This window comes from Bos grunniens, chromosome 11 (assembly GCF_055505025.1).
Source record: "Bos grunniens cultivar Pamir isolate PY7600 chromosome 11, Bosgru_T2T1.0, whole genome shotgun sequence".
NCBI lineage: Eukaryota > Metazoa > Chordata > Mammalia > Artiodactyla > Bovidae > Bos > Bos grunniens.
The window spans coordinates 93,300,246-93,323,911 of NC_141175.1; the positions used below are offsets into that span (position 1 = coordinate 93,300,246).

The window sequence follows — 23,666 nt, forward strand, 5'->3', positions numbered from 1 at the left end:
CCTTCTTGAGCTTCTCTCCCAACCGCCATCCCACCCCTCTAGGTTGTTACAGTGCACTGAGCTGAGCTCCCTGTGCTATACATCTGCTTCCCACCAGCTATCTACCCACACATGGTAGTGCAGACATGTCAGTGTTGCTGTCTCAATTTGTCCCGCCCTCTGCTTCCTCCACTGTGTCCACACATCCATTCTCTATGTCTGCCTCTCTGCAGTCCATTCTCTGTGTCTGCCTCTCTGCAGTCCATTCTCTGTGTCTGCATCTCTGTTCCTAGCTGTGGGGCGGTTGGGTTGGGCGGGGGCGGGGAGTGCTGTATTCTTGTTATTCAAACAGTCCCTCTCTGGTTAGTGAAGATGTTGACCCCTGGAGAAGTCTAGAAAATTCTGCATGGAGGGTACAGCTGAAAGTGTCCAGGAGTGACGCCCACAAGAAGCAGCAGTCAGTGATAAGTCAACATTCAGTCACCTACCCACCTACTCCCCTTGTTATCAACATTTACAAGCTCCTCCCAGGCCTGAGCCTATGGGACACACAGGCATGAGAGGAATACAGTCTCCAAGACCGGGCATTTACCATTTGGGAGCTAATGAACGGGTTGGCAGAGTAGACTGTGATCAGGTAAATTACCATATTCCAAAATGTATTTCAAAGACAAGAATCCCCACAAGATGTTCTTCTTAGATATTCTTAGACCATTTTGTTGGCACATAGTAGGTGCCCAATTAATGTGGAAAGGATGAATGGATGGATATCAAAACCCTGAGAAATCCTCTACTAAAGAAATTTATTTTTCAAACTTTGAACTTTAAAAGTTAAACTTAGGAGCCTAACTGGACTTGGGGAAGGGGTATACTCAACTCCATCCCATCCTGTCCCACCAAAGTGTGGAGAAAAATACTTGTGAAGTTCAAAGTCCAGACACACAGGCTCACCAAGAGACTGAGAAAAAAAAATAATAAAAGTTAAACTTAAAAAAAAAGTTAAACTTAGAATGAAGTTGCAAGAATACAAAGAAATCTTGCTAAATGAATGCCAACAAAATGATATATAGGTACCTAGATATATAGATCTATAAGTACATAATTTTATATATTTAAATATGTAATTAGTTGGGATGAACATATAAAGTATAAAATTTTCTTTACGAACCATTAAGGATAAATTTCAGATATCATACTTCTTTCTCCCTTAAACTAAGAATAAGGGTATTCTTACATAACCACAATCTGTTTATAAAAATCAGAAATCTAGTGTTACTATATCATTATTATCTAATCTATAGACTTTATGCAGCATGACTCCAATTTTCCTAAAAATGTAATTTATAGCTTTCTCTCCACAACCCGGGACCCAGGATCATGCCTTGTACTTAGTTCTCAAGTCCGTTTTTGTTGTTGTTATTGTTCAGTCACTAACTCATCTCTGACTCTTTGTGACCTTATGGACTGCAGCATGCCAGGCTCCTCTGTTCACCACTATGTCCCAGAGTTTGCTCAAGTTCATGTCCATTGAGTTGATGATGCCATCCAACCTCTGTCTCATCTTATTTGCCCCCTTCTCCTCATGCCCTCAATCTTTCCCAGCATCAGGGTCTTTTCCAATGGGTTGGCACTTTGTATCAGGTGGCCAAAGTATTGGGGCTTCAGCTTCAGCATCAGTCCTGCCAATGACTATTCAGGGTTGGTTTCCTTTAAACTTGACTGGTTGGATCTCCTTGCAGTCCAAGGGACTCTCAAGAGTCTTCTCCAACACCACAGTTCAAAAGCATCAATTCTTTGGCACTCAGCCTCCTTTATGGTCCCACTCTCACATTTATACACAACCACTGGAAAAGCCATAGCTTTGACTATACGGACCTTTGTCGGCAAAGTGATGTCTCTGCTTTGTAATACTCTGTCTAGGTTTATCATAGCTTTTCTTCCAAGGAGCAAGTGTCGTTTAATTTCAGATACCTTTTCCTTATAATTCAAGAACATGTAGGACCCCTAGTACAGGTTTCTCTAAAGAAACTCTTATCACACGTCTCTCTGTGTGTGTATGTATGCTAAGTGGCTTCAGTTGTGTCTGATTCTTTGTGAACCTATGAGCTGTAGCAAGCCAGACTCCTCTGTCCATGGGATTCTCCAGGCAAGAATACTGGAGTGGGTTGCCATGCTCTCCTTCAGGGGATCTTCCCGACCCAGGTATCGAACCCTCATCTCTTATGTCTCCTGCATTGGCAGGCAGGTTCTTTACCACTAGTGCCACCTGGGAAGCCCCTTATGACATGTGCTCTCCCTTTAATCACCCCAATCATCGAAACCCTATTGTGCTTGATGATGCCAGAGGAGAAGTGAAACAGGTTTTTATAAATTTCCTTCGATGATTTCCATCAGGACCTGGCACTGCACTTTGTAAGACAAGCTTTCTATCTTATTGAACATTCTGTTCATGGGCCTTTGGTTTGAGACTTTTCCTCCATTTCTAACCCGTGTTAGTGCTGTTGATTGTGATAACCCAACTCAAATATACTCTGCTATGATCACAGGCCGACCGAGTCTGGCCATCTACTGCCTAAGAGTCTACTCTCCAGGAGGCAAAGCCAGAGGTCTGTCCCTGGGGTACACAGATGTTATCCAGCAGTTGGAAATGAAATGATATACTTATCTTAAAGGGGACTTTGCCTTGATCAGCCCAGCATGGCAGGTGCCACACCTACGTGTCTGTCATGGGTCCAGAGCCCAACATGAATACAGAATTTTAGAATTTCAGGGTGTCCGTTTGCACACAATTTGGCTTGCAGATAATATGTTCATCTTATGGAATGGTCAAGAAAAGTACCTTCATTTTCATGATATGTTTAACACACCTCCATTACCTCTGCAAATTCTTGGGTGAGACAATGGCTAAGTATGTGTTTGATATAGTTTTCTTTTGTGTTTGTTTTTATAGGTGGTGGAGAAAAATGCAGATCCAGAAACAACCCTTTTGGCCTACCTGAGAAGAAAGTGTATCCTGACTTTGGAGTGAGGATGAGGGAGAGGGGCCACTGGGAACTCATTCTCTGGGCCCTAGGCCATTTGCTAGTAACTGGTCTGGAGGCCATGGAGTACAGAGAAAAGAGTGCTGGATTAGGGCTCTGGATCTCTGCATTTTAGCCACAACTCTGTCACTTGGCAGCTCTCTGACCCCGGGAAGTCATTTGAACTCTGTGGGTCTGAAATTCTCAGCTGCCAAGTAAGAATGTTGTCCTTGATATTCTTCAAGGCCTCTTGCATTTAAGACTCCAGTAACACTGAGGTTTAATCCTGGGCCTATAAAACAAACAGTTCAAAAAGGCCATCCTTAGCCCTGACCAGCTTCATGGCCTTTCTCCTCCCCACCAGGAAGAATGGGTGTGGGGCCTGGCTCAGCGGACCTTTGTTAATGCAGGAATGCGCTTCCCAGGAAGGCTTTCAAGCTCTGCGAAAGGAAAGGGAAACTCAGAGGAGGGGGTATTCTGGGGGAAAGGGATGCCTGAGGTGGGAATCATGAAGAGGCACCATCCACTGTGGGAGTGGCAGGTGCCGGGAAGCATGGGGTGGGGGACTCCTGGGGGGTGGGGTGTTGCTCCGCCCCCAGTGTGGGGAGGGCTTCTGTAAGATCCCGCATCCCTTTTGTTCTTTCGTAGTAGGAAAGGATTCTGAGACCTTGGAACAAAACCAACAGTAAAGACAATAGGAGATAACATCTATTGGGCACTGCCCATGTACAGGCAGAGTGCAGGAGATTTGTGTAGGCTGTCTCACTGACTCCACAGCGATCCCTTTGATAGAGGAGGAAGTGAGGCTGGGAGTGTTCAGGCACCTGCCTCCCCCACATCATGTTTTCTGGACACATGCTGGGAGAGCTGGACTGAAGCCCAGCGCCAAGGTCTGAACCTCCCACCCACCACTGGAAACTTTCTAGGGGTCTGCTGTAGAGTGATGCCCATCCTGACCTCTGTCAACAAACCCTTACAGCTCCCAGAGGTGGGGGTGTCTTGTGGCTCTTTCCAGTGATGTATTTTGGAACAGCAAAAAGGTGTTCGCACCCACAGGAGCAAACCTGGACTCCATGGCCTTCCCTCTTGTTCTTTCACCTCCTATCAGAGAGTGGCTGGCTCTAGTGTACTTTGTCCTGGATTTTTGACCTGGAGGGGGCAGGTCTGGAGGTTCACAGCACATGGACCTGATGGTATTTTTGTAGAGGCAGAGTCACTCAGCAGGATGAGGGAACTGCACGAAATTCCATTTCCAGCCCATCTACCTAGGCAGCCTGGAAAGAGAGGCTCATTCTTAGATTCTTGGCATCAATTTTAGTTTTCTAATAAGGTTGTAAAGACCCAGCAGGCTCAGAAGTTCCTGATCATAGCATTGGTTGGTTTAAATGCCGAATCTCAAATAAAATCCAACCCTGAAAGATAGCTTCATGTAAATATGAAGTCCTTGTGGCTTGTTGCTGCCTGTGTTAAGAGTTTATTTGTCAGAGTTCCAGGCAAGAGAGAAGACTCTAAACTTGACTTCTACCTTGGCTTCCAGAAAGATCCCCAGGCTAGCAGAAGACCTCTAGACTACTTTGGGCTGCTTCCTTTCATCCTCATGAGCCCCTAGAATGATCTCAACTGCTAATCTCATAGGTCCAGATTAGTGAAAGGAAAAACTCTAGATCTAGAAAGCCCTCTTCAGCTGTACCTTAAAAGAGGCAGCAGCATGGTGAAGGAGGAGGCCCCAAATCCAGAATCAGAGGACTGTGTTTGGGCCCTAACACTCAAAGTAACTGACTGTTACCTTGAAGGGCTCACATTACGTCTTGGGTCTCAGTCTTTCCTCCTTCTTTCCTTCCTTCCCTCCCTCCCTCCTTTCTTTCTTTCTTTCATTTCACTGTTTCTTACAGCAGTTCCTGCCCTACTCACTAACCAAATTATTGTGAACATCAAACATGGGTATGAATGCTTTCCAAGTAGAAGATGCTCTATCAGTGTTAGTTATTAACTTTATCTTAAAATTAGGGAAATAGCCAGGAGATAAGATACCCAGCTCTCTCCATCTTTAGCAGGAAGCTGAAAGGCTTGGAGGCCTGGGGGCTTGAGGGAGAAGCAGCAGTGGAGCTTGTGTGTCCCATGGGAAAGAGGCCACCATAATTACTGTTCTCCAAAGCAGCCTATTAGTTAGGCACTTTTCCAACTTCAAAAAGTATCAGAGTCTTAATTTCTCCCAGGACATAAGCGATGTCTCCAATATTGGCTTTTGACCCCAAAAATATCCTCATTTTAATTTCCTTTCACATATCTTATGGGACGGATATTCAGAAGCCCTTAATGCAGCTCTAATTTTTGTCCCCAGACTTCATCAGTCCAAGAGGTTTGGCGAGGGAATGAGGGAAGCCAAACTCAGCAAGTCCTATACTGGCCTGAGTGGCTTCACTGCATGTCCAGCTGGGGTGATGAGGGTTGCCCCACATGCTCCATCTTTGAGGCACCTGATTCACCTGCTCAGTGAGCCGACCAGTTTGGGGGCCTGTTAAGGCCACACCTAGAAGACTGTGATCCCAAGAAGATCTCCAGGTATAGAGAGCAGTGGTGCTCCAGTCCCAGGGGAATGACACGTGGGCCAGGGCCTTTCCTCCTCTGCAAGTGGAGCTGGCCCCATCCCTGCCTCCCCGGGCTGCAGGGCAGCCTCTCTGAGTGGGAGGCTGTTTGGGCCTCGGGGCTGAGGGCCCTGAGCCGTGTGCAGATGGATGGCTGTTCACTTGCAGCTCAGCCCAGGCATTTCCCAGCAGCCCAACAAAGACTTTTTTCTTTGAGTTCATATTCCTTAACCCTTGACTTTCCAGTGGGGCTGAGAGGAACCAAGCTGGGCTGTGGAGAAGGGGGCTGTGGGGCTTGTACAGTGATGCTTTCCAAGTATGATCGTCTCCAAGACAAGATCATGTATCCTTTGCTTGCTGGCTGGTTGCCTTTGGGGACTAGGATGCAGGGGTCAGCTTTTGAATGATGGTGTATCTGTGTGTATCTGTGTGCATGTGTGTGTCTGTATGTGTGTGTATGCACACATGTGGGTAAATCCCTGTGTTCCTGAATAGGCTTTGATCATGACCAGGGATATAATAGAATGATTTCTTAGGGAGCATCTTCCTGGCTTTTAAATATGGACAAGATTCTCCACTGCTGATAAAATGAGCTTTCTAAAATTCAGACTCATTTCACATCCCATGAAATCCTTCAATAGGCCTCCATTGCCCCCAATCTAAGTCCAATTTTTTTGCTCAACATGTGAGGTCTTTCAATTTGCCCCACCTTTCCTCTCCAGTTTTCTTTCTCTCCATGGGTCCAGCACTCTGCTCATGCAGAAACAGATATGAACTACCAATGCTCCATGTCCACTCATTTCTTGGTCTCTGCACAAGCTGTTTCCCATCTTGAATGTCCTTTTTTCAAGGACTTCTCTACCTGACTAACTCTTATTAACACCTTAGGACTGGGCAAAATACCACCTCCTCCAGGAAGACTTCCTTGACCTCCTAAGACTGGGTTGGGAACCCTTTGTGCTGGTTCTTTGGTGCCACGTGCACAGCCCTCCTGCAACCCTTTACCATAAGATATTTAAACTGCATCTTCACGCTGGTTTCTGCTTTCCTGAGTTGAAGGCAAGCTATTAAAGGACAGAGGTTTTGTCTGATTCACCTTAATTTCCTCAGCCCTCAGCAGGGTGCCTGGTATAAGGTTGGTCTTCAGTAACTGATGTTGGTTGCATGAGTGAGTGAGAGATGAGTAAAAGGATGGAGGTAGGGAAGCTCTAAGGGCTATTCATCTGGGGATTTTTGCCTCCCTCTTTGAATGGGAGAAATGGAGGTGAATGAAAGCAGAGAAGCAAAAGTGACAGGAGGTTCTGAAATTGAAGTGGCTAAGGGCCTCCCTAGTAGCTCAGCTGGTAAAGGATCTTCCTGCAACGCAGTTTGATTCCTGGATTGGGAAGATCTCCTGGAAAAGGGATAGGCTACCCACTCTAATATTCTTAGGCTTCCCTGGTGGCTCAGACTGTAAAGAATCTGCCTGCAATGCAGGAGACTTGGGTTAGATCCCTGGGTTGGGACGATTCCCTAGAAGAGGGCATGGCAGCTCACTCCAGTATTCTTGCCTGAAGAATCCCCGTGGACAGAGTAGCCTGGCGGGCTACAGTCCATGGGATCACATGACTGAGCAACTAAGCACATAGAGAAAAAGGGACCTCCCAGAGGCTTCCTCTTAGCTCAGCCTCCAGGATCTACCTGAGTAAGAGGCAGCTGAAAGTGCCCCTGGCTTCCATGCTCCAGCCCAGAGGCCTAGGGTGCACCAGCGTGACCCCACAGGACACTGGAGGGGCTCGGGCCCTGGCCTGGGTAGAGAGATGAGGATACCTGTGGAAAAGAGAACATAATGTAGAGTGAGGAGAAGTGACACAAGCATCACAAATCTCCCAAACCCTGCACTCGGGTCTGCTCTGATGGCCTAAATGGTCAATGGGATGACCTTAATCTGGGGTTCCAGCCACTTTTCTGCCAATGCCTGCCTGGCTCCCATCTGCACCTTGCACCACGTGGCTGTGACGACTGTGGAAGGAATTGGAAGCACCAAGACGAGGCTGCATCCTGTGCAGGTAACCAGAGGCTCTTCCCAAGGCTGCAGACTTGCTCTGGATTGCTGGGATGAGGATTGCAGCCTGAGGCAAGGATGCATTCTGGCCAGCCACCCCCCTCAATTCCTTGTGGAGGTCAGGAGCTAGCTGTGAGGTGGCAAGAGGAGACACCCGAGCCTGAAGCTCTCTCCTGTGTTTGAGTGGCTGGTGACATTGCATGGATGGCCCCGTGGGAATCAAGAGATCAACTGGATCTGGTGGCTGGAGGTCTAGCTGTACCAGAGCTGGGGGGAGGAGGGGCAGAGGACCTTCCTCTCTGTGCCCAAGTGTGCTTAGGAAGCCCCCTGCCTTCTCGGATTGAAGATTCCAAATGCTGTGTGCCTTTGATCAAAAGCCCACCTACTCCCTGCTCCCTCCCACAGGAATTCCATTGCACCTCTCACCTCCCTCCCACAGATCACCCAGACACAGGCTCATTAAAATGGCGGTTAGCAAGGGCTGAGTCAGGGACACATGGGTGTCTGACCAAGGCTTTCTCCCTGATGGTATAGAGCACCTGATGATGGGTTGGGATTGGGAACTCTTTGGGCAAGAGTGGGCAGTAGTCAGGGTTCTGTGGAGTGAGAAAGGATGTTCATAGACTAGGTGGAAGAGGGCCCACACGGGAACAGAGCACAGTGGAAGGAAAGGCCACTGTTCCCAGTGCTCATGTTAAACTGAGGTCTTTGGGAGGGTGTAATCACAGAAAGTGTCTGAGCTAGACCCTTTTCTTAATATTCCCTGTACCATATCATTCGGATCTTGTCTTCCTTGCATCCCTGACATGAATCCTGGAGCCAGGGCTGCCAGTTGAGCAAGCCAATTATACCCCGAGATGGAGCATCTTGGACCAGTCATAGTGGGGTGAGGTGGTATTACATCAGAGTGGGGCGAGGTGGTATTACGTCACCTGTGTGGCTTCGCTTCCTAGGCAGGAAAGTGGTAGGTTACTAAACTTCTCCAACTTGCAGCAGGGGTGAGAGGGTTAATGAGGGCTTGTAATTTACTTTGAAACAAATAGACGAAAGAAAGAAGGAACTATTTAAACACAGGGATCACATCCGTAGAATCAGGGGAAAGCCCTCCCTTTCCAATGGTACAGAGCCTTATTCCCGATGCACTTCTTTTGGCTCCAGATAAGCTTAGATTCCATTTTCCCTTGTCCGTTTGCATTTTCCTCTGGGATTCTATGACACCACATTTCCCCCTCCCTCCGTGGTGGAACCATGTGCAGCCCCTCCTCAGCTCAGTCCCTGACCGCTGCAGCGCCCTGGGTTCTGGCCTGGGCCCAGTCCCTTCTCCACCTTCATACTCTCCCGACATGAGTTTAAGGCCATCTCCATATCTTCAGGTTCAACCTCTCCTCAGAAATCAGACTCCGATTTCCAGCTGCCTACTTGAATCACTAGATGGATGTCTGATCTCAGACTTAACAAAAACTCTATTTCCTCTCAACTTCGTTCTCCTCTGGTCTTCCTCCGTCTGAGTCAATGGCAAAGCATCCACCCAATTGCTCACGACAAAAATCTAGGAGTCCCCTGTGATGTTTGCATTCCCTACACCCAGTCCATCCAGAAGTAATAGCTACTCTGCCTCCAGACTTTACAATGATTCTTCATTTGTTTCTCTGTCTCCCCTACTACTGTTTCATCCAAGTCACATCCCCTCCCGCCTAGGCCACGTCAGTGTCACGATCCCCTGTGTCTGCTCATGCCCCCACAGCCATTCTCTACTCAACAGCTAGAGTGATTCTTTAAAAACACAAATTCAATCATATCAAGCCCTGCTGAAATTCTCCTAAAGGCTTCCTGTCATCCCACCCAGAATCACAGTCAGGATCCCTAATCCTGGCTGTGAAGAGCTGCAGCTCTGGCTGCTTCCTATTCCCCCAGCTGACATCTCTCGTCCCAGGGTTCCACCTGTCCCGGCCTTTCAGCAGATTTTCACACTGTCTGTGCTCAGAGCCTTTTTACTCACTGTTCCTTCTGCCTGGGTAACTTACTTCCTTGTTCCAAATCAAGTTCACCTTAAAGGTCGCTTTATCAGAATGGCCCTTCTGACCACTCCAAATAGCCACTAGTCACTCTGAGTCATGTCATCTTGTACTAATTCTCTATATAGCACCAACCTGCACCTCGAATTTTCTTCTTTGTTTTTGTCAGTATTTCCCCCACAAGGATGTGAGCTTCATGAGACCAGGGACTTCATCTCTCTTCTACATGCTCCATCCCCAGGGCCTATACTATGCCTGGCACATAACAGATTCTCAGTAAATACTTCTCAAATGAATGACTATCTGTGCTAACATTCTAGCAATTTTACTTGACGTACATTCCGAGAGAGATTTCCAAGAGATTAAAAACTAATGTAGATGAGGAGAATTCCGTTGTAATAAAGATCTGGCAGGTCTGAAAACTCTGTGATATTCAATGCTTTCAGTAAATTCTATAGCACACATTCCCCAATTCTTAAATCTCCATCCATTGGACTTCAAGAATTGCCTTCACTTAAGAATACAGAGTCGTTCTAATTTGGAATAAAATGCATTCATCTGGTTGATTTTGGATTGTGGGGTAGTGTAGTTGAAAGAACCTGACACAGTTCTTGCATTCCCCACGTGCGATCTTACGCACATACGTAAATCTCTTAAATCTTCCTCCTCTGTCTTTAGTGAAGAGAGTGGTTCTAATTGCTGCTGTTCTTTGAGGGGGGTGTTCTATTTATAACTGCCACTGGTTGACTCCCTACTCTGTGCTAGGTATGATGGCTAAGCATTTTACATGAATGATCTCACTGAATTCTCAGCACAGTTCTGGAGATAAGTGCTAGGGTAGCGCTAAACAAACGGACAAGGTTTAGGGAGGCTTGGTAACCCAGCCGAGGTCACAGCTGGTAAGTGGGGACACTTGGGTTTGACTTTGGGCAGCGCAGACCGTCAACGCGGGCTGTCTTCAGTTGAGTCACGTAGGGAGCCTGGCAGGGGTTCTGTCAACACAGGTGTCTATGTCATCTGCCCCTTTTAGGAGAGAATCGCCAAAAGTCACGGCTCTCAGTGTGGGTTCTGCACCCCCGGCATCGTCATGAGCATGTACACACTGCTTCGGAATCAGCCCGAGCCCACTGTTGAAGAAATCGAGGATGCTTTCCAAGGTATGGGCCTTGTGCAGGGCCCAGGAGCCAAAGGGGCAAGTGCGTTTCTGAGGAGGGTAGGGCAGGGGCAGAGTGCAAGCCAGTAATGAACTAGAATTTCCAGGAACTTTTGAGGGAAAGGCTCAGGCTATCCCATCATGGTAGCTAAGATTTACTGGGAAATTGGCCCTATCTTAATCTGAAGAGCACTTGGTTGGTTTGAAGACTTTCTGGGTTCTCCTGCCTTGGTGTCCATCTTCCTGCACTGTCTTCCTGACCCCACTCTGTGCTGGGAAGGGTGACCTTGAGTGGCTGGCGTGGGAGGAGATCATCTGTGAAATTGCACGGAAGCCAATGACATGGCATCTGCCCTGGCAGCTTCCCCAGAGCAGGGTTCCATGGGGCAAAGGCCATGTATGAGGAAGGCGGCCCTGATTCTCAGTCTTGGGCAGGGACTGGCTCCCCACTTTGCCTTCTGCGAATGGACCCAGGTGGCTGGACCTGCTATGTCTTCCTCTGAATTGAATAGAGAAGGCTTCCCATCCATTCAATTTCTTTCAGTGCATCATTTATTCCAGTCAGTTATATGAAGTCTGGTCATATGTCAGGCACTAAACAGGGTACAAGGACACAGGAATGGAAGATAGCCCCTCTCCTCAAGGAGTCCATGTTCAGAAGGGGAAGAGAGTTTATAGTTTGATAAGCTCACTGATAAAGCTTTGACTAGGAGTCACCATGGGAGGACTTAGGGGGGGGCACTCAATTCAGTCTAAGCATTCTAAAAAGGCTTCTTGGAAGAAGTGGTAGATGTTTGGAAGTCAGGGGTACAAGTAAGAGGAGGATCATTCCAAGTAAAGAAAATAGAATATGTAAAGAGAGCATTTAACTGAGCTGGGAGCAAAGCCACAAACCCCTTAGCTGCCCTGGGGCCAGTGCTGACATTGCAGGTTTTTCCTCCGCCCACAGGAAACTTATGCCGCTGTACAGGCTACAGACCCATCCTCCAGGGCTTCCGGACCTTTGCCAAGGTGAGTGGGGGCTCTGGGACAGCAGTGGCCCAGTTCCTGAAGCAGCAACACTCAGGAATCACAGTTGGGAGCGATGCCAAGGGCATCTGGGTTACAGAGAAAAAAGATAAGTTGACCAGCTGGCAAGAACTTCTGCTGTAGGTACCTGGCAAGGACGCTGGGCTCTGCCATTCTTTTTTGGGGTGTGGGGGGAAGTGGTGGTTCTCATCAATAGACCAGAGACTTTCCTTCCAGGAAAGGCCTGGAGAGCTGGCTCCTGAAAGAGACACGCCACCTAAGGGTAAACTTCCTCCAGGGCATTCGGGCTTGGCATCCTGCCTTGGTGTCTGGCATGCTCAGCCATGGTGCAGGTGCTGAATGTGACATTTAGTAACAACCCAGCCTGACTCAGCACTCGCGTCCCTCCTCCCTTGCCATCCAGGCTGCTTTCTGCAGCTGGCACTCTCCCGGATTTACGAAACTGCTGATTAGATCTCTAGATAGTGTGTGAAGCCCTGCAGTATTCATATAACTCTGAGTGAGAAACCACAGCTGGGATGAACAGGCACCGATTACATAAATGTAGCACACACACCTGCCATATGGTAGGGAGGACCGAGAGCTGGCTTCCCCTTTCTTTGCTTAATCTCTTCAGATTTCACCTGATTCCCCAAATGGGTCAAGTTGATCCTAACTCCTATCAAACTGTCTCATCTCAGTTTGATTCTGGGTTGAGGGGAGAGTCACAGACTCCTGTGTCTTTCACTGACCTTAGAGTTGGTACAGTGCAAAAAAAGGAGTATTGTGTCCAAATAGTCCAAAAGGGTGGAGGTGGGACTTCTAAGGATGGGAAACAGCACACCCTGGTGAATGCTGTTGATATTGAGGAACCAGGAAGTATGAATTTAAATGAAAGTGATTGAAAGCTTAGATTCAGTCTGCAGACCTGGGTTCAAATCCCATTCCATCACTTAATTGATACATGATATTGGGCAAATTTCCTCATTTCTAAAATAGGGATTATAATAATACCTACCTTAAAGTGCTTGTGGAAAGAACTCCTTGTAAAGTTCTTAGAACAGTGCCTGGCAGATCCTACATTTTCAGTAAACGGCAATATAAATTATGATGCTGGTACGTTTTTTCCCGTTACCCAACATTTAATCTTCATGTGCTGCTTAGGCTTCCCTGAGAACCATGGATTGTTAATCTTGTCCATGTATTTATTTCGTAGGAGGCTTCTCAAAGAAAGATAATCTGACCAGTCCTCCTAGTTTCTCAAAAGAGAAGGACTTTTGGGTGTAGCTGGAAAGTATCCTCCTTCTGAGAGTCAGAGTTTTATCATTGTTGAGATGTCTCCTAAGCCCCCTTTATAGCCATACCTCCCTCAATCCTGCTGCCTGGCATGTAGAGCAGAGTCAAGTAGAGCTGGGTGCTTTAAGTAGCCCAGGTGACCGGCACACAGAGTGTGCTCAGAAGCTCATGCATGTTACTCACTGGAGCCCCCAAGGCCCTCTTCAGAGCCTTTTAACTCTTGTTTTACACACAGTTCTGACAAACTCAGGTATCTAGTTTACATGGCCACACTGGAAAAGAGTGAGGAAGGTATGCTATAGGAAGGCAGCCCGTTCACAGCAAGAAATGATAACAAAGAAGGAAATGAGGAATCATAAAAATAATCTTGAGCCTAATCATTTTAGCCTGGACTTCTCAGGTGGCACAGTGGTAAAGAATCTGCCTGCCAATGCAGGACATGCAAGAGATGCATGTTTGATCTCTGGGTTGGGAAGATCCCCTGGAGGAAGAAATGGCAACGTATTCCAGTATTCTTGTCTAGAAAAGTCCATGGATAGAGGAATCTGATGGGTTACAGTCCATAGGGTTGCAAAGAGTCAGACGTGACTGAGAGACTGAGCATGCACACACCCAGAAAGGGGAAATCTCTCTGGGGAAAAACCCTAATCTTATCCAACCTCAGCAGACCTTGAGGGCAGTGACACATAATCGTACATCACAACAAATTATGTCATAAAAAAAATCAGTGAATTATTAAGAAAAAATATCTAAGTAAGAATATGCTGGTACTTTAATTATTTGTGAAACATACTTTTGTGAAATACATCCTCCCCAACAGGGATCAGGCGAGAGAGGCTGTTGTCTTACTGTATGCAGGGCCTAGTATTCCCCTACATTACTCCTTCTCCAAAAAGAGAGATGAGAAGAGGCCCTCTTCTTTCTGTCCAAACACAGAGGGGAAAGGCAAAGTGTTGTTTAGTCTCGAAGTCATGTTCGATTCTTTGTGACCCCATGGACTGCAGCATACCAGGCTTCCCTGTCCTTCACTCTATCTCCTGGCTTTTGCTCAAACTCATGTCCATTGAGTCACTGATGCCATCCAACCATCTCATCCTCTGTCACTCCCTTCTCCTCTTGCCCTGAATCTTTCCCAGCATCAGGTCTTTTCCAGTGAGTCGGCTCCTCATGTCAAGTGTCCAAAGTATTGGAGCTTCAGCCTCAGTCCTTCTAATGAATGTTCAGGGTTGATTTCCTTTAGGATTGACTGGTTTGATCTCTTTGCAGGGACTCTCAAGAGTAGTGGGGGGGAGGGTAGAAAATAGACAGCTCTGAGATCCAGGGGTAAAGTAGTGACTACAGGAGGGGTCTGCCAGCAGGGTGGTTGAGGCAAGCCTGAGAATTCTTGCAGGTTTCCAAAGGACCTTCAGCCTCCTTGGCCCTCTGAGAACTTCTTCAGGGACACTGATGAGCTGCGACACATCGTTTAGTAAATGGTGGCATGAACGCTGTCTTCCATGATTCATGTAGAGAAAGGTTCCTCCCGACTACTCCCCTAGGAGCTGGCTGCTCTGGAAATGTGTCTAGGACTGAGCCTGGGAGTTTTCCCCACTCTTGTAGAACTCCACGATTCTATAGTGTCTTCTGGGGCCCTGAGCTGAGACTTCTGCCTCCTTAGGGCAGATCAGTCAGGTAAACACTCCCTTTCCCACCTTCAGTGCATTGGTTTGGGGATGTAGCAATCTGGGCCATAGTCTGTGCTCCGTCATTGGCACCTTGAGAGGTCTTGAACAAGTCCTCTGTCCATAGGTGTTGAGTCAGCAGACCTGTACATACCCTCCCGAACAGGTCCATGGTGAGGAATAAAGAGTGTGAACTTTCTGGCAAGAAGTGCCTGATAAGGAGTGAGAGGCTGTCAGGCACATCCCTGACCCAGTTCTGGTCCTAGACATCTTTGGCAGGAGCCCCACAAAGACTCCAGCCTGGGAGGTGCCCAGGACTTGATGGTTTAGAAGTAGAGGCATGAGCGCTGTGAGAACCAATGGGAATTTCTCTCGGGAGGCTTCCTCAGGAAGCAGTACTGAAGCAGGAAAGTGAGCACAAAAAGATGTTTTGATAAAATAGGACCTAGGTTTTATGGAGAAATTTTCTTAAAATTAAATTTCTCTGTTACTTCCAGGAGAGATCCTGTTTACATATCCTCAAGTTATTTAATCTATATTTATCAAATGAGAGAAAGTAGCTAAAGCAGAGGCCCTCCCTATGGGCAGAGGCAAGTGGGCTGTGGGGGTGCAGTATCTGCTGCTCCTCTAGATGCTGGGGTGGGCTTCAAACCCAGGTTTCATTTGACAGGAATAATCTAGGTTCTTTAGCTTCTGTGAAAACTCTGCAAATATCTTTGTGTGACATTTGTGATCATTTCTCTAGAATGGTGGATGCTGTGGAGGAAATGGGAACAACCCAAACTGCTGCATGAACCAGAAGAAAGACCACACGGTAAGTGGGTCTTTTTGGGCTTGGAAGCCTGAGGGCCAACCTCAGGTCAAAGGAGCCAGTGGGCTATCTCCACACTCTGGGCTGTGGCAGCTGGAAGAGGAAACCATTATGTTCAAACTGTGAAGTTGGTGAATGTACACCTTAGCCCTGGATCCTCTGGCAAAACCTCTTTGTCCCTGCTTCCTGGGAGCTACCTCTCCCCCAACCCAACCCCCACCCCAACCAGCCTGCCTGGGGGCTGTGGATGAGCTCACTTGGACAGAGGGCTGGGCCAGCCCTATGGGGCATTTTAATGCAGGGGACAGTGTATCCCTTATCTTCTCCCCTTTCTAGCAGGTTACTCTCTCACCATCTTTATTCAACCCAGAGGAGTTCATGCCCCTGGATCCCACCCAGGAACCCATCTTCCCTCCCGAGTTGCTGGTAGGTGATGCCCCCTGAGCCCCTGGAGACCTGCTGAGTCCCACTAGCACCCACTGGGGTCTTTGTGTCCTCTTTCTCCTCTGGGTTTCAGCCTGAATTTTCCTTTGTTTCTCTTACTCCAGGTCCCTGTGCCGCATGTTCCCACAGGGACCCACACTTCTCCTCTTCACACGTGTTGCTCACATGTGAGAAGTGGATCTGTCTGTCATGCCGCGTACAGTAGTAGGAGCTCCAGAAGTGTTTGCTTACATTCTGCCTAAATCTTTTGTCTAAGCCCCAAAGCAATGCATTTTCCTTTCTGTAAGCTGTCCATTTATTTACAAAACAAACAAAGGAAAAAAAAAAAAAGCCGTGTTCAAAGGACACAATCCATGATCTGCAGCCCTGTCTTAAGGACCTCTCATGCCCATTTTCTCACCTTGATGATCTTGCTCCTCCACACCAACGTTTACGGCAAACAGAAAAAACTCAAGCCACTCTCAAAGATTCTCAGGTGCAGACTTTTCTAGGGGTGGTGAACATATGAAGATGACTTTAAGAGTTCACTGGGCCAGAAAGAATGGCTTTGTAGCAGACCACCAGAATATCTTTCTCTGGATCATGAAACTTTAAAAAACCATCAGTTTGATTCGGGGATTTTCCCTCCTGACTCTGCATCGCCCCTCACGCACTAGAAGCGGCCTTCCATTATGTTCCCTTCTGATAGCCCTGCTCCTGCCACCCCGTCCCCCCCTCTCACCTCCTGGAGACAGTGTAGGACAGTTGAAGTCACCTTGTGGCGGCGACCTTCAGCAGGTCCCGTAACCTTGATCCTCAGGCTTCTCCTTTCCTGCAAAAGAAGAGACTAACAGCACCTTCTTCCCCGAGCTCTTCTAAAGACTAAATGAAATAACGTATGTGAAACAGCCGCGACCCAAGTCCTGCCTCAGTACCCAGTGTTTCCCCTCGCTTCTTCCCTGACATGCACTTTCCCTCTGAATTCAGTACGAAGCAAATCCATAGTTGATCCTCTTGCAAACTGAAAGCAATGGCCCTGGGAATCACAGCGGGGAGGAGGAGGTCACACGGTAAGAAAATGGCATTTTCCAGAGGCTGAAAGACGTTCCACCAAAGCAGCTGCGTTTTGAAGGGGAGCGTGTGACCTGGATCCAAGCCTCCACCTTGAAGGAGTTGCTGGACCTCAAAGCTCAGCATCCCGAGGCCAAGCTGGTGGTGGGGAACACAGAGATCGGTAAGGGTGTGGGGCAGCTCTGGGTCAGTCTGTCCAGTTCAGCCCCTTGTGGCTCTGTGTGTCCTACTCTGCCTTCATTTCCCCACTTCATAGGTGGAGGTGATAGTGCCTCCTCTAAGGGGCTTCCCTGGTGGCTCAGACAGGAAAGAATCTGCCTGCAGTGTGGGAGACCTGGGTTTGATCCCTGGGTCGGAAAGATCCCCTGGAGAAGGAAATGGCTTCCCACTCCAATATTCTTGCTTTTAGAATTCCATGGACAGAGGTGCCTGGTGGGCCACAGTCTGTGGGGTCACCAAGAGTTGGACACAATTGAGCGACTAACACTCACTTTTCAAGGGTTGCTCTGAGTATTAACTGAGATCCTTGCTGATTGTTCTCCATAAACATTGACAGAGACCTGGCCCTATGCCAGGTATTCTGGGGGAGCCAGGGGTACCCAGATCACCTAGACCAGACTCCTTCCCTTGAGGGTCTCCCAGTCTGAGGGTAAGGGAGCAACATGAGTCAAGCGTCTGGGCCAGTACCTGACAGACCCTAGGGGTTCCATGAATGTCACTCTCCTGCCCCCTTTTTCTGGAGGTGATGTGGTAAGGCAAGGGAGAGGAAAGGCCCAAGTGTGCTTGCTGTGTTGCCCATGTCTGTGGCCACCTGCCCTGTGGTGCCACCCCCCAGACATGAGCCTCACAGAATGTAAACAGGCCAAGGAGGCTCCAGAGGTGCCGTTCTCAGCCCTGGTGCTTGAAGACTCAGGAGCAGAGATGCCCCAGCCCCTGCTAGGCTCAGTCCATTCCTACACCTGGTGTGGCCCGTTTCCCCTTGGCTGGGTCCCCAAGCCCAGTGAGGATCCGGGGAGAGGATGGAGGCACAGGTCAGGATGGTCTCAGAGGACCCTCAGAGGCCAGGGCCGTCTCAGAGCAGCCCATTCTAGCCTGTCGGGGCTCCTATCTCTGGCTCTGGAAGAACCCCCCCACCCCAAGCCCTGGGTTCTGGTTGGTTCTGCAGCTGCAGAGAGGAGGGCCCGGCTCAGGTGTGTACTGGCGAAGTGCAGAACTGAGCCATGCTTGTGAGCACACGTGCCATATGGAGTCCCCCGCTGCAACACCGGGACTCACTGGATGGCAGGGTGAGACGTGCTTCAGGGGATAGGATCGTGACGGCCTGTGCGGCCATGACCCGAGGGCCAGGGGTCACAAGAGCTAAGGTGGAGAATGACTGGCTGGAAGAATCTTTGGGGCCCTTGGTGGTATGGCATATTCCTTACCAAGAATCACACAATGTCTTGGACTTAGTTAGATTCTAAGAGGAAATGTATTCACAAAGATACTACAAGCTCCAAATTAGAAAGAATTGCCTAAGATCACTCCACAGCTCTACTCCTCCTCCCTCCCACACCCTACCTCCCCCAGTGTAACCATCTACTGCCGTGATGTTGGGGGAAGCTGGCCATCGAGAAAACCTTATCAAGATGAACCACTTATTGCCCTCTCCCTTCTTTATTCTATGAGCTGATATTCAAACAGACCAGGCTTCTCAAAGCCTGCTCCACCCTTCAGAGACCCTTCGCAGCACGTGAGAAGATGGCGGACGATGCACAGATATTTCCTTTTTAACCTTTTCTATTTGCAACCCTGTGGGTGGGGCTGGGAGGGGTGCTGTGCTGACTGGGTCTGAGGAATAGAGGCAGGTCTGTTCAGAGAGGTTTCTTGGTTCACTGGAAGGACAGAAATCAAACACAAACATTCGGTCTCATCAAGCCATGCACCGTAAGAACTCAGACAGATATTGGGAACTAGGAGTTGATTTGAATTTTTCTCTCAGTCATTTTTCCTTTTTGTCTGAAAGTTAGACCTTCACAGTATATTACTATTATATCTCAACTCTAATAATTGCCCTGGTACTGAAATGTGCCCATTCTTAGCTGTATAATTTAGGAAAGAAACTTAACCTCCTTGTGCTCCAGTTTCCTATCTATTGTTGTTTAGTGGCTCAGTCGTGTCTGACTCTTGGCGACCCCATGGACAGTAGCCCACCAGGCTCCTCTGTCCATGGGGTTTTCCAGACAAGAATACTAGAGTGGGTTGACATTTCCTTCTCCAGGGGATGTTCCCGACCCAGGGATCAAACCCATGTCTCCTGAATTGCATGCAGATTCTTTACCGTTGAGCCACCAGGAAACCCTTCTTATCTATGAACAGAGAAAATCACAGTATTTCATAGGGTTATTATGAGGATTAAATGAGTTATGTAAAGTGTTTAGAAGGGTTTCTGACTTATTTTCATGCCCTTTTTCTAATATTGTGAATAAACACACATGCACATAGACACACATGAAGTCAAGTTCATCTTATTTGAGTTCTGATGAGAGAGAAAAAGACATAGCTTCCTGGCTGATCATGTGGAAACTGCACTTTATCCCATGTCTTGTCCATTGCACCTCCAAGTCCTGAGACACCCACCGAGCATGTGAAATCCGTGCTGTCTGCAGAGGTGGGAGCCCTGCAACTTGGGGCTTTTCATTTCTCTCGAGGCATTGAGATGAAGTTTAAGAATCAGCTATTTCCTATGATCATCTGCCCAGCCTGGATCCCTGAGCTGAATGCAGTGGAGCACGGACCTGAGGGTAAGGGGGGGCCTGCCTGAGCCCACAGAGGGGCTGGCATCCTGGGGGTGGGTTGTGCAGAGGATGGTGGCGATCCTGCTGCACCCGCTTTTTCAAGACTCACCCTGCACGGGGGAAGCGAACACCCTCACTGCTCTCCTCCACTGAGCATCCGTGGTCGGGTACCAATGGGCTCGGGGCTTGATATTTTCAGTGATCATTCTCAATCCTGGCTGCACACAGACTCATTCATGAGAATAGGGGGTAGGTGGGGAGGGGGGTTGGGGTGCTTTGTTAAAAAGAAATGCCAAGAGTTCACCCTCAGAGATCTGATTTTATTGCGAGTCACTGGTTTAGAGAGAAAAGCACTCTGGTTTTAGGCCTGGGCTTGAGTTCTGGCTCTTTTATTAACTGTGTGGCATTGGGCAGGTCACCAGACCTCTCTGGGCCTTAATTTCTTCACCCATATAAGGACGTGCATCCTGGTTCATCCTTACTCAGTTGCTATGAAGCTTCCTAGGAGCTGTATGTGGAAGTGCTTCTTGAGCTGTGAGGTAGATGGCTGTCATTCCGAGCATGTGTTCCCAGGGATCTCCTTTGGAGCTGCTTGTGCCCTGAGCTCTGTGGAAAAGACCCTGCTCGAGGCCGTTGCCAAGCTTCCCACCCAGAAAACGGAGGTGTTCAGAGGAGTCCTGGAGCAGCTGCGCTGGTTCGCTGGGAAGCAGGTCAAGTCTGTGGCGGTGAGTCCCTAGTTAGGGGCCCAGGATGGGCACTTTCCCAAAAGGCGAGGGGGCCAGTCTGGGTTCTATTACAGCCCGAATAGGCCTCAAACTTGTGTTTAGGATTTCCTGCGGGCTTGTTGAAAATGCAGACTCCTGGACCCCGCTCTCAGAGAACCTGACTGCAGATCTGGGTTGGGGCGCAGGGGTCAGGCTTTAACGAGCCCCACGGGTGCTTCTGATGTGACCCGAGGGCCACCCTGGGGGCACGCGTGCTGTGACTCCATCTTCACCCCTGAGGCTGGAGAGATGGGGCTGCCTGCCCATCTATTTCTGAACTTAGCCGAGGCTGCCAGCAGGTGGATGAGAGATAAATTAGGGAGAAGCCAAAACAGAAAGGCGGACTGCCTTTCAGAGTCAGGGGTAGAACCAGAGGTAAAGCCCCTTGAGAGGAGAGAGAGGCCCATGCGTTGACTGCAATCAGCCTTCAGACGAGCCCCCAAATCCAGGGTTTGCAGACGGCGTTCTCATACTTGGCGCCATTTGAGTCTCACAGCTGTTGATGGGGTTGGGAGGAAAGCTGACCCTTCCGTTCTACTGTTGTAGCTGTTGTTTTAAATTAGAACAAAAAACAAAGCAAAACAACCTACTCCCATTCCCCTCGCCCTACCTCCAGCACCTCTTCCAATTACAGATAAGGAGACGCAAACCCAGAAAACTCTAAGTTCCCCAGTTCAGATGAAATCTATTTGTGGGAAGGATTTTTTTTCCTCCCTGGAGCAACTGGTTTTCTTCCCTTTTTCTAATAATGGGAACTCTGTGTCTGATTCTCCTTATATTCTTTGCCAAGGAGGCTCAGCTAGAACACATTGTTCATCCTTAAGGCTTCCTATTCTCTTTCCTTGATCTTTGTCTTTTATTTCTCTTTCACTAACTCTCTACAGCCTCAGTGATAAACCGTCTCAGCCCTTTCAGAAAAAGGTTGGGTGAAATCAATCAAACAAACAAATGTAAAGGAGCTGATCCTGGTTTACATATAGGTAAACTTCAGAGCTGGGACCCAACCCCAGGCATTGGAATCTCAAGTTTTGCATGTTGCCCAAATGCCCGGGTTCTTACTGTGCTGGTCTGGTGTCTACAGTGGGTGGAGGATCTCAGAGCTCTCCCTTCAGATGTCCCCCACCTTCCGCATTTGGGAGCCAGATGTGTGAGCTGGACTTTGCTGGGGTGGGCTCTCACATGTTCTCCTTGCTTGTCCTAGTCCCTTGGAGGGAACATCATCACAGCCAGCCCCATCTCTGACCTCAACCCTGTGTTCATGGCCAGTGGGACCAAGCTGACCATCGTGTCCAGAGGTGAGCTGCCTCATGCAGAGGTCAGGAAAGAGGGCCAGGGCTGGAGTGGAGTCTCACAGGATAAGTCACTTAATGCAGAAGCAGAACCCAAAGTTCAATAATGCAGCTTTCCTAAAGCTTGGATCCCTGGAAACTCCTTTTAAGGAGATGCACCCAGGCTGGGGGCCAGGAGGGCTGGACCATCACTTTATTAAGAATTCACAATAGGACCTGTCACCCAGGTCACACCACTGAGCCATACTCAGTGGTGTGTGCTGGGGCCAGAGTATGCCACTCAGCATAGCTGATGGCTGGGTTTTCAGGGAGTCTGAGCATTTGTTAAGCATGGCTATTATTAAACAGTAAACTCTATACCCTCACAATGAAATAAATTATATTAAAAACAAAGGTAATAAATACTCAAAATTCACCATTTCCTCATTATTTTCCTTCATGTTACAGCTGTCTATATCTTTGAGGTTATTTCCATTTATTCCATTTGTAGACTAGAAATGCTATGTAATAGTTTACTCCTGTGCCTCTTTCCTTGCTCAAGGGTTTCCCCAAGACCACCTCTAGGTCTAATGACTTTCAGGAGGACAAGGAAGACTCACAGGACTCAGTGTTGAGTCCGCTCATGGCTATGACTTATTACAGAAGGAGAATAGAGAGCAAAATCAGCAAAGGGAAAAGAAGCATGGGGCAGAAGAAACCAGGCACAAGCTTCCAGGGCCTCCTCCCAGGGGAGTCACACAGGACACTCTCATTCTCCCCAGGAATAATTTGAGCTGTGACAACACACATGAAGGATTGTCTACTCGGAACGCTCATTAGAGACTCAGCACCCTGGGCTTTTAGTGGGGCTGGTCATGTAGCTCTGCCTGGCACGTACCAGAAGTCCAGACTTCCAGAAGGAAAGTCAGGTGTTGACCATAAATCATATGATTTATACAAACATTTTAGGCATTGTGAGCTGTTCTTATCAGGGAATGGTGGGAACTCTCCTGAAAGCTAAGGTCCCAGAGGACAGCCAGTGGCCAGCCTTGTAAGCAGACCTCTCAGAGGGTGGTAGGCCTGCTGTGTCAACTCTTTGCTACCCTCTTTTCAACTTCACACTGAGCTATGCTGCTCTGGTAGCTTGACATTGGCCGTTGTAGAAGTATTTATACCACAGAAGCTTGTGAATGCTGAGTCAGGGCTTTTTCTTAAAGAACTGATTGTTAAACTGTCACCAGCACATCAATGCTTAAGGGTTTCGGATGGAGCACCTGGGTCCCTGCCATGCCAGCCACTCCCTCTGACTATGGGCATCAGGGGCCAGGAAGGAGAATTCCCCTGGTGATCTGTCCCGTGCTTTCTCACACCGGTCCCTCTCTGTCTTGCCTCTGTACAGGCACCAGAAGAACAGTTCCAATGGACCACACCTTCTTCCCCAGCTACAGAAAGACCCTGCTGGGTCCAGAGGAGATACTGCTCTCCATTGAGATCCCCTACAGCAGGGAGGTGAGATGCTGTCAGAACAACCCAAATCAGCCCTGCTCCTGCCAGGCTCCAGACGAAGAGATCAGAGTCTGCCTCAAGGACCACGCTTAGCATCTCTCCACTTTAACACTGATGTTCTTGTCTCTGAGCCTGGCCTTTATTAACAAACCATATTCCTTTCTGGAAAATGAGGAGTTTCAGGGTATTGGGCACAGGGCACAGACAAGGAAACCAGACAGGTAGATGTATGGTTCTGAACAAGTCATTCATCTTTCTGAGCCCCAAATCCTCATCTGTAAAACG

The 23,666-nt window shown here is 48.4% G+C and overlaps 1 protein-coding gene across 17 annotated transcripts in view; it reads left to right on the plus strand.

Annotated features, from left to right (window-relative positions):
• The window catches only part of XDH (xanthine dehydrogenase), a 61,025-nt gene that overhangs the window by 3,435 nt on the left and 33,924 nt on the right, over nucleotides 1-23,666 (plus strand). For 4 of the 17 annotated variants that reach the window (XM_086327587.1, XM_086327570.1, XM_086327572.1 and 1 more), the window contains exons 2-13: nucleotides 2,930-2,987; nucleotides 5,831-5,927; nucleotides 7,524-7,632; nucleotides 10,674-10,800; nucleotides 11,746-11,807; nucleotides 15,507-15,575; nucleotides 15,909-15,998; nucleotides 17,088-17,229; nucleotides 19,757-19,849; nucleotides 20,417-20,568; nucleotides 21,809-21,902; nucleotides 23,275-23,384. Coding sequence is in view for 15 of the 17 variants with exons in the window: in XM_086327570.1 (XP_086183696.1) it covers nucleotides 2,930-2,987; nucleotides 5,831-5,927; nucleotides 7,524-7,632; nucleotides 10,674-10,800; nucleotides 11,746-11,807; nucleotides 15,507-15,575; nucleotides 15,909-15,998; nucleotides 17,088-17,229; nucleotides 19,757-19,849; nucleotides 20,417-20,568; nucleotides 21,809-21,902; nucleotides 23,275-23,384 (1,203 nt within the window). In the remaining 2 variants the exon portion in view is untranslated. Of the gene's footprint in view, nucleotides 1-2,929; nucleotides 2,988-5,830; nucleotides 5,928-7,523; nucleotides 7,633-10,673; nucleotides 10,801-11,745; nucleotides 11,808-14,490; nucleotides 14,772-15,506; nucleotides 15,576-15,908; nucleotides 15,999-16,134; nucleotides 16,892-16,982; nucleotides 17,230-19,756; nucleotides 19,850-20,416; nucleotides 20,569-21,498; nucleotides 21,588-21,808; nucleotides 21,903-23,274; nucleotides 23,385-23,666 lie in introns of those variants that run through there. The other 13 variants (XM_086327586.1, XM_086327571.1, XM_086327573.1 and 10 more) reach the window with 9 other exon arrangements.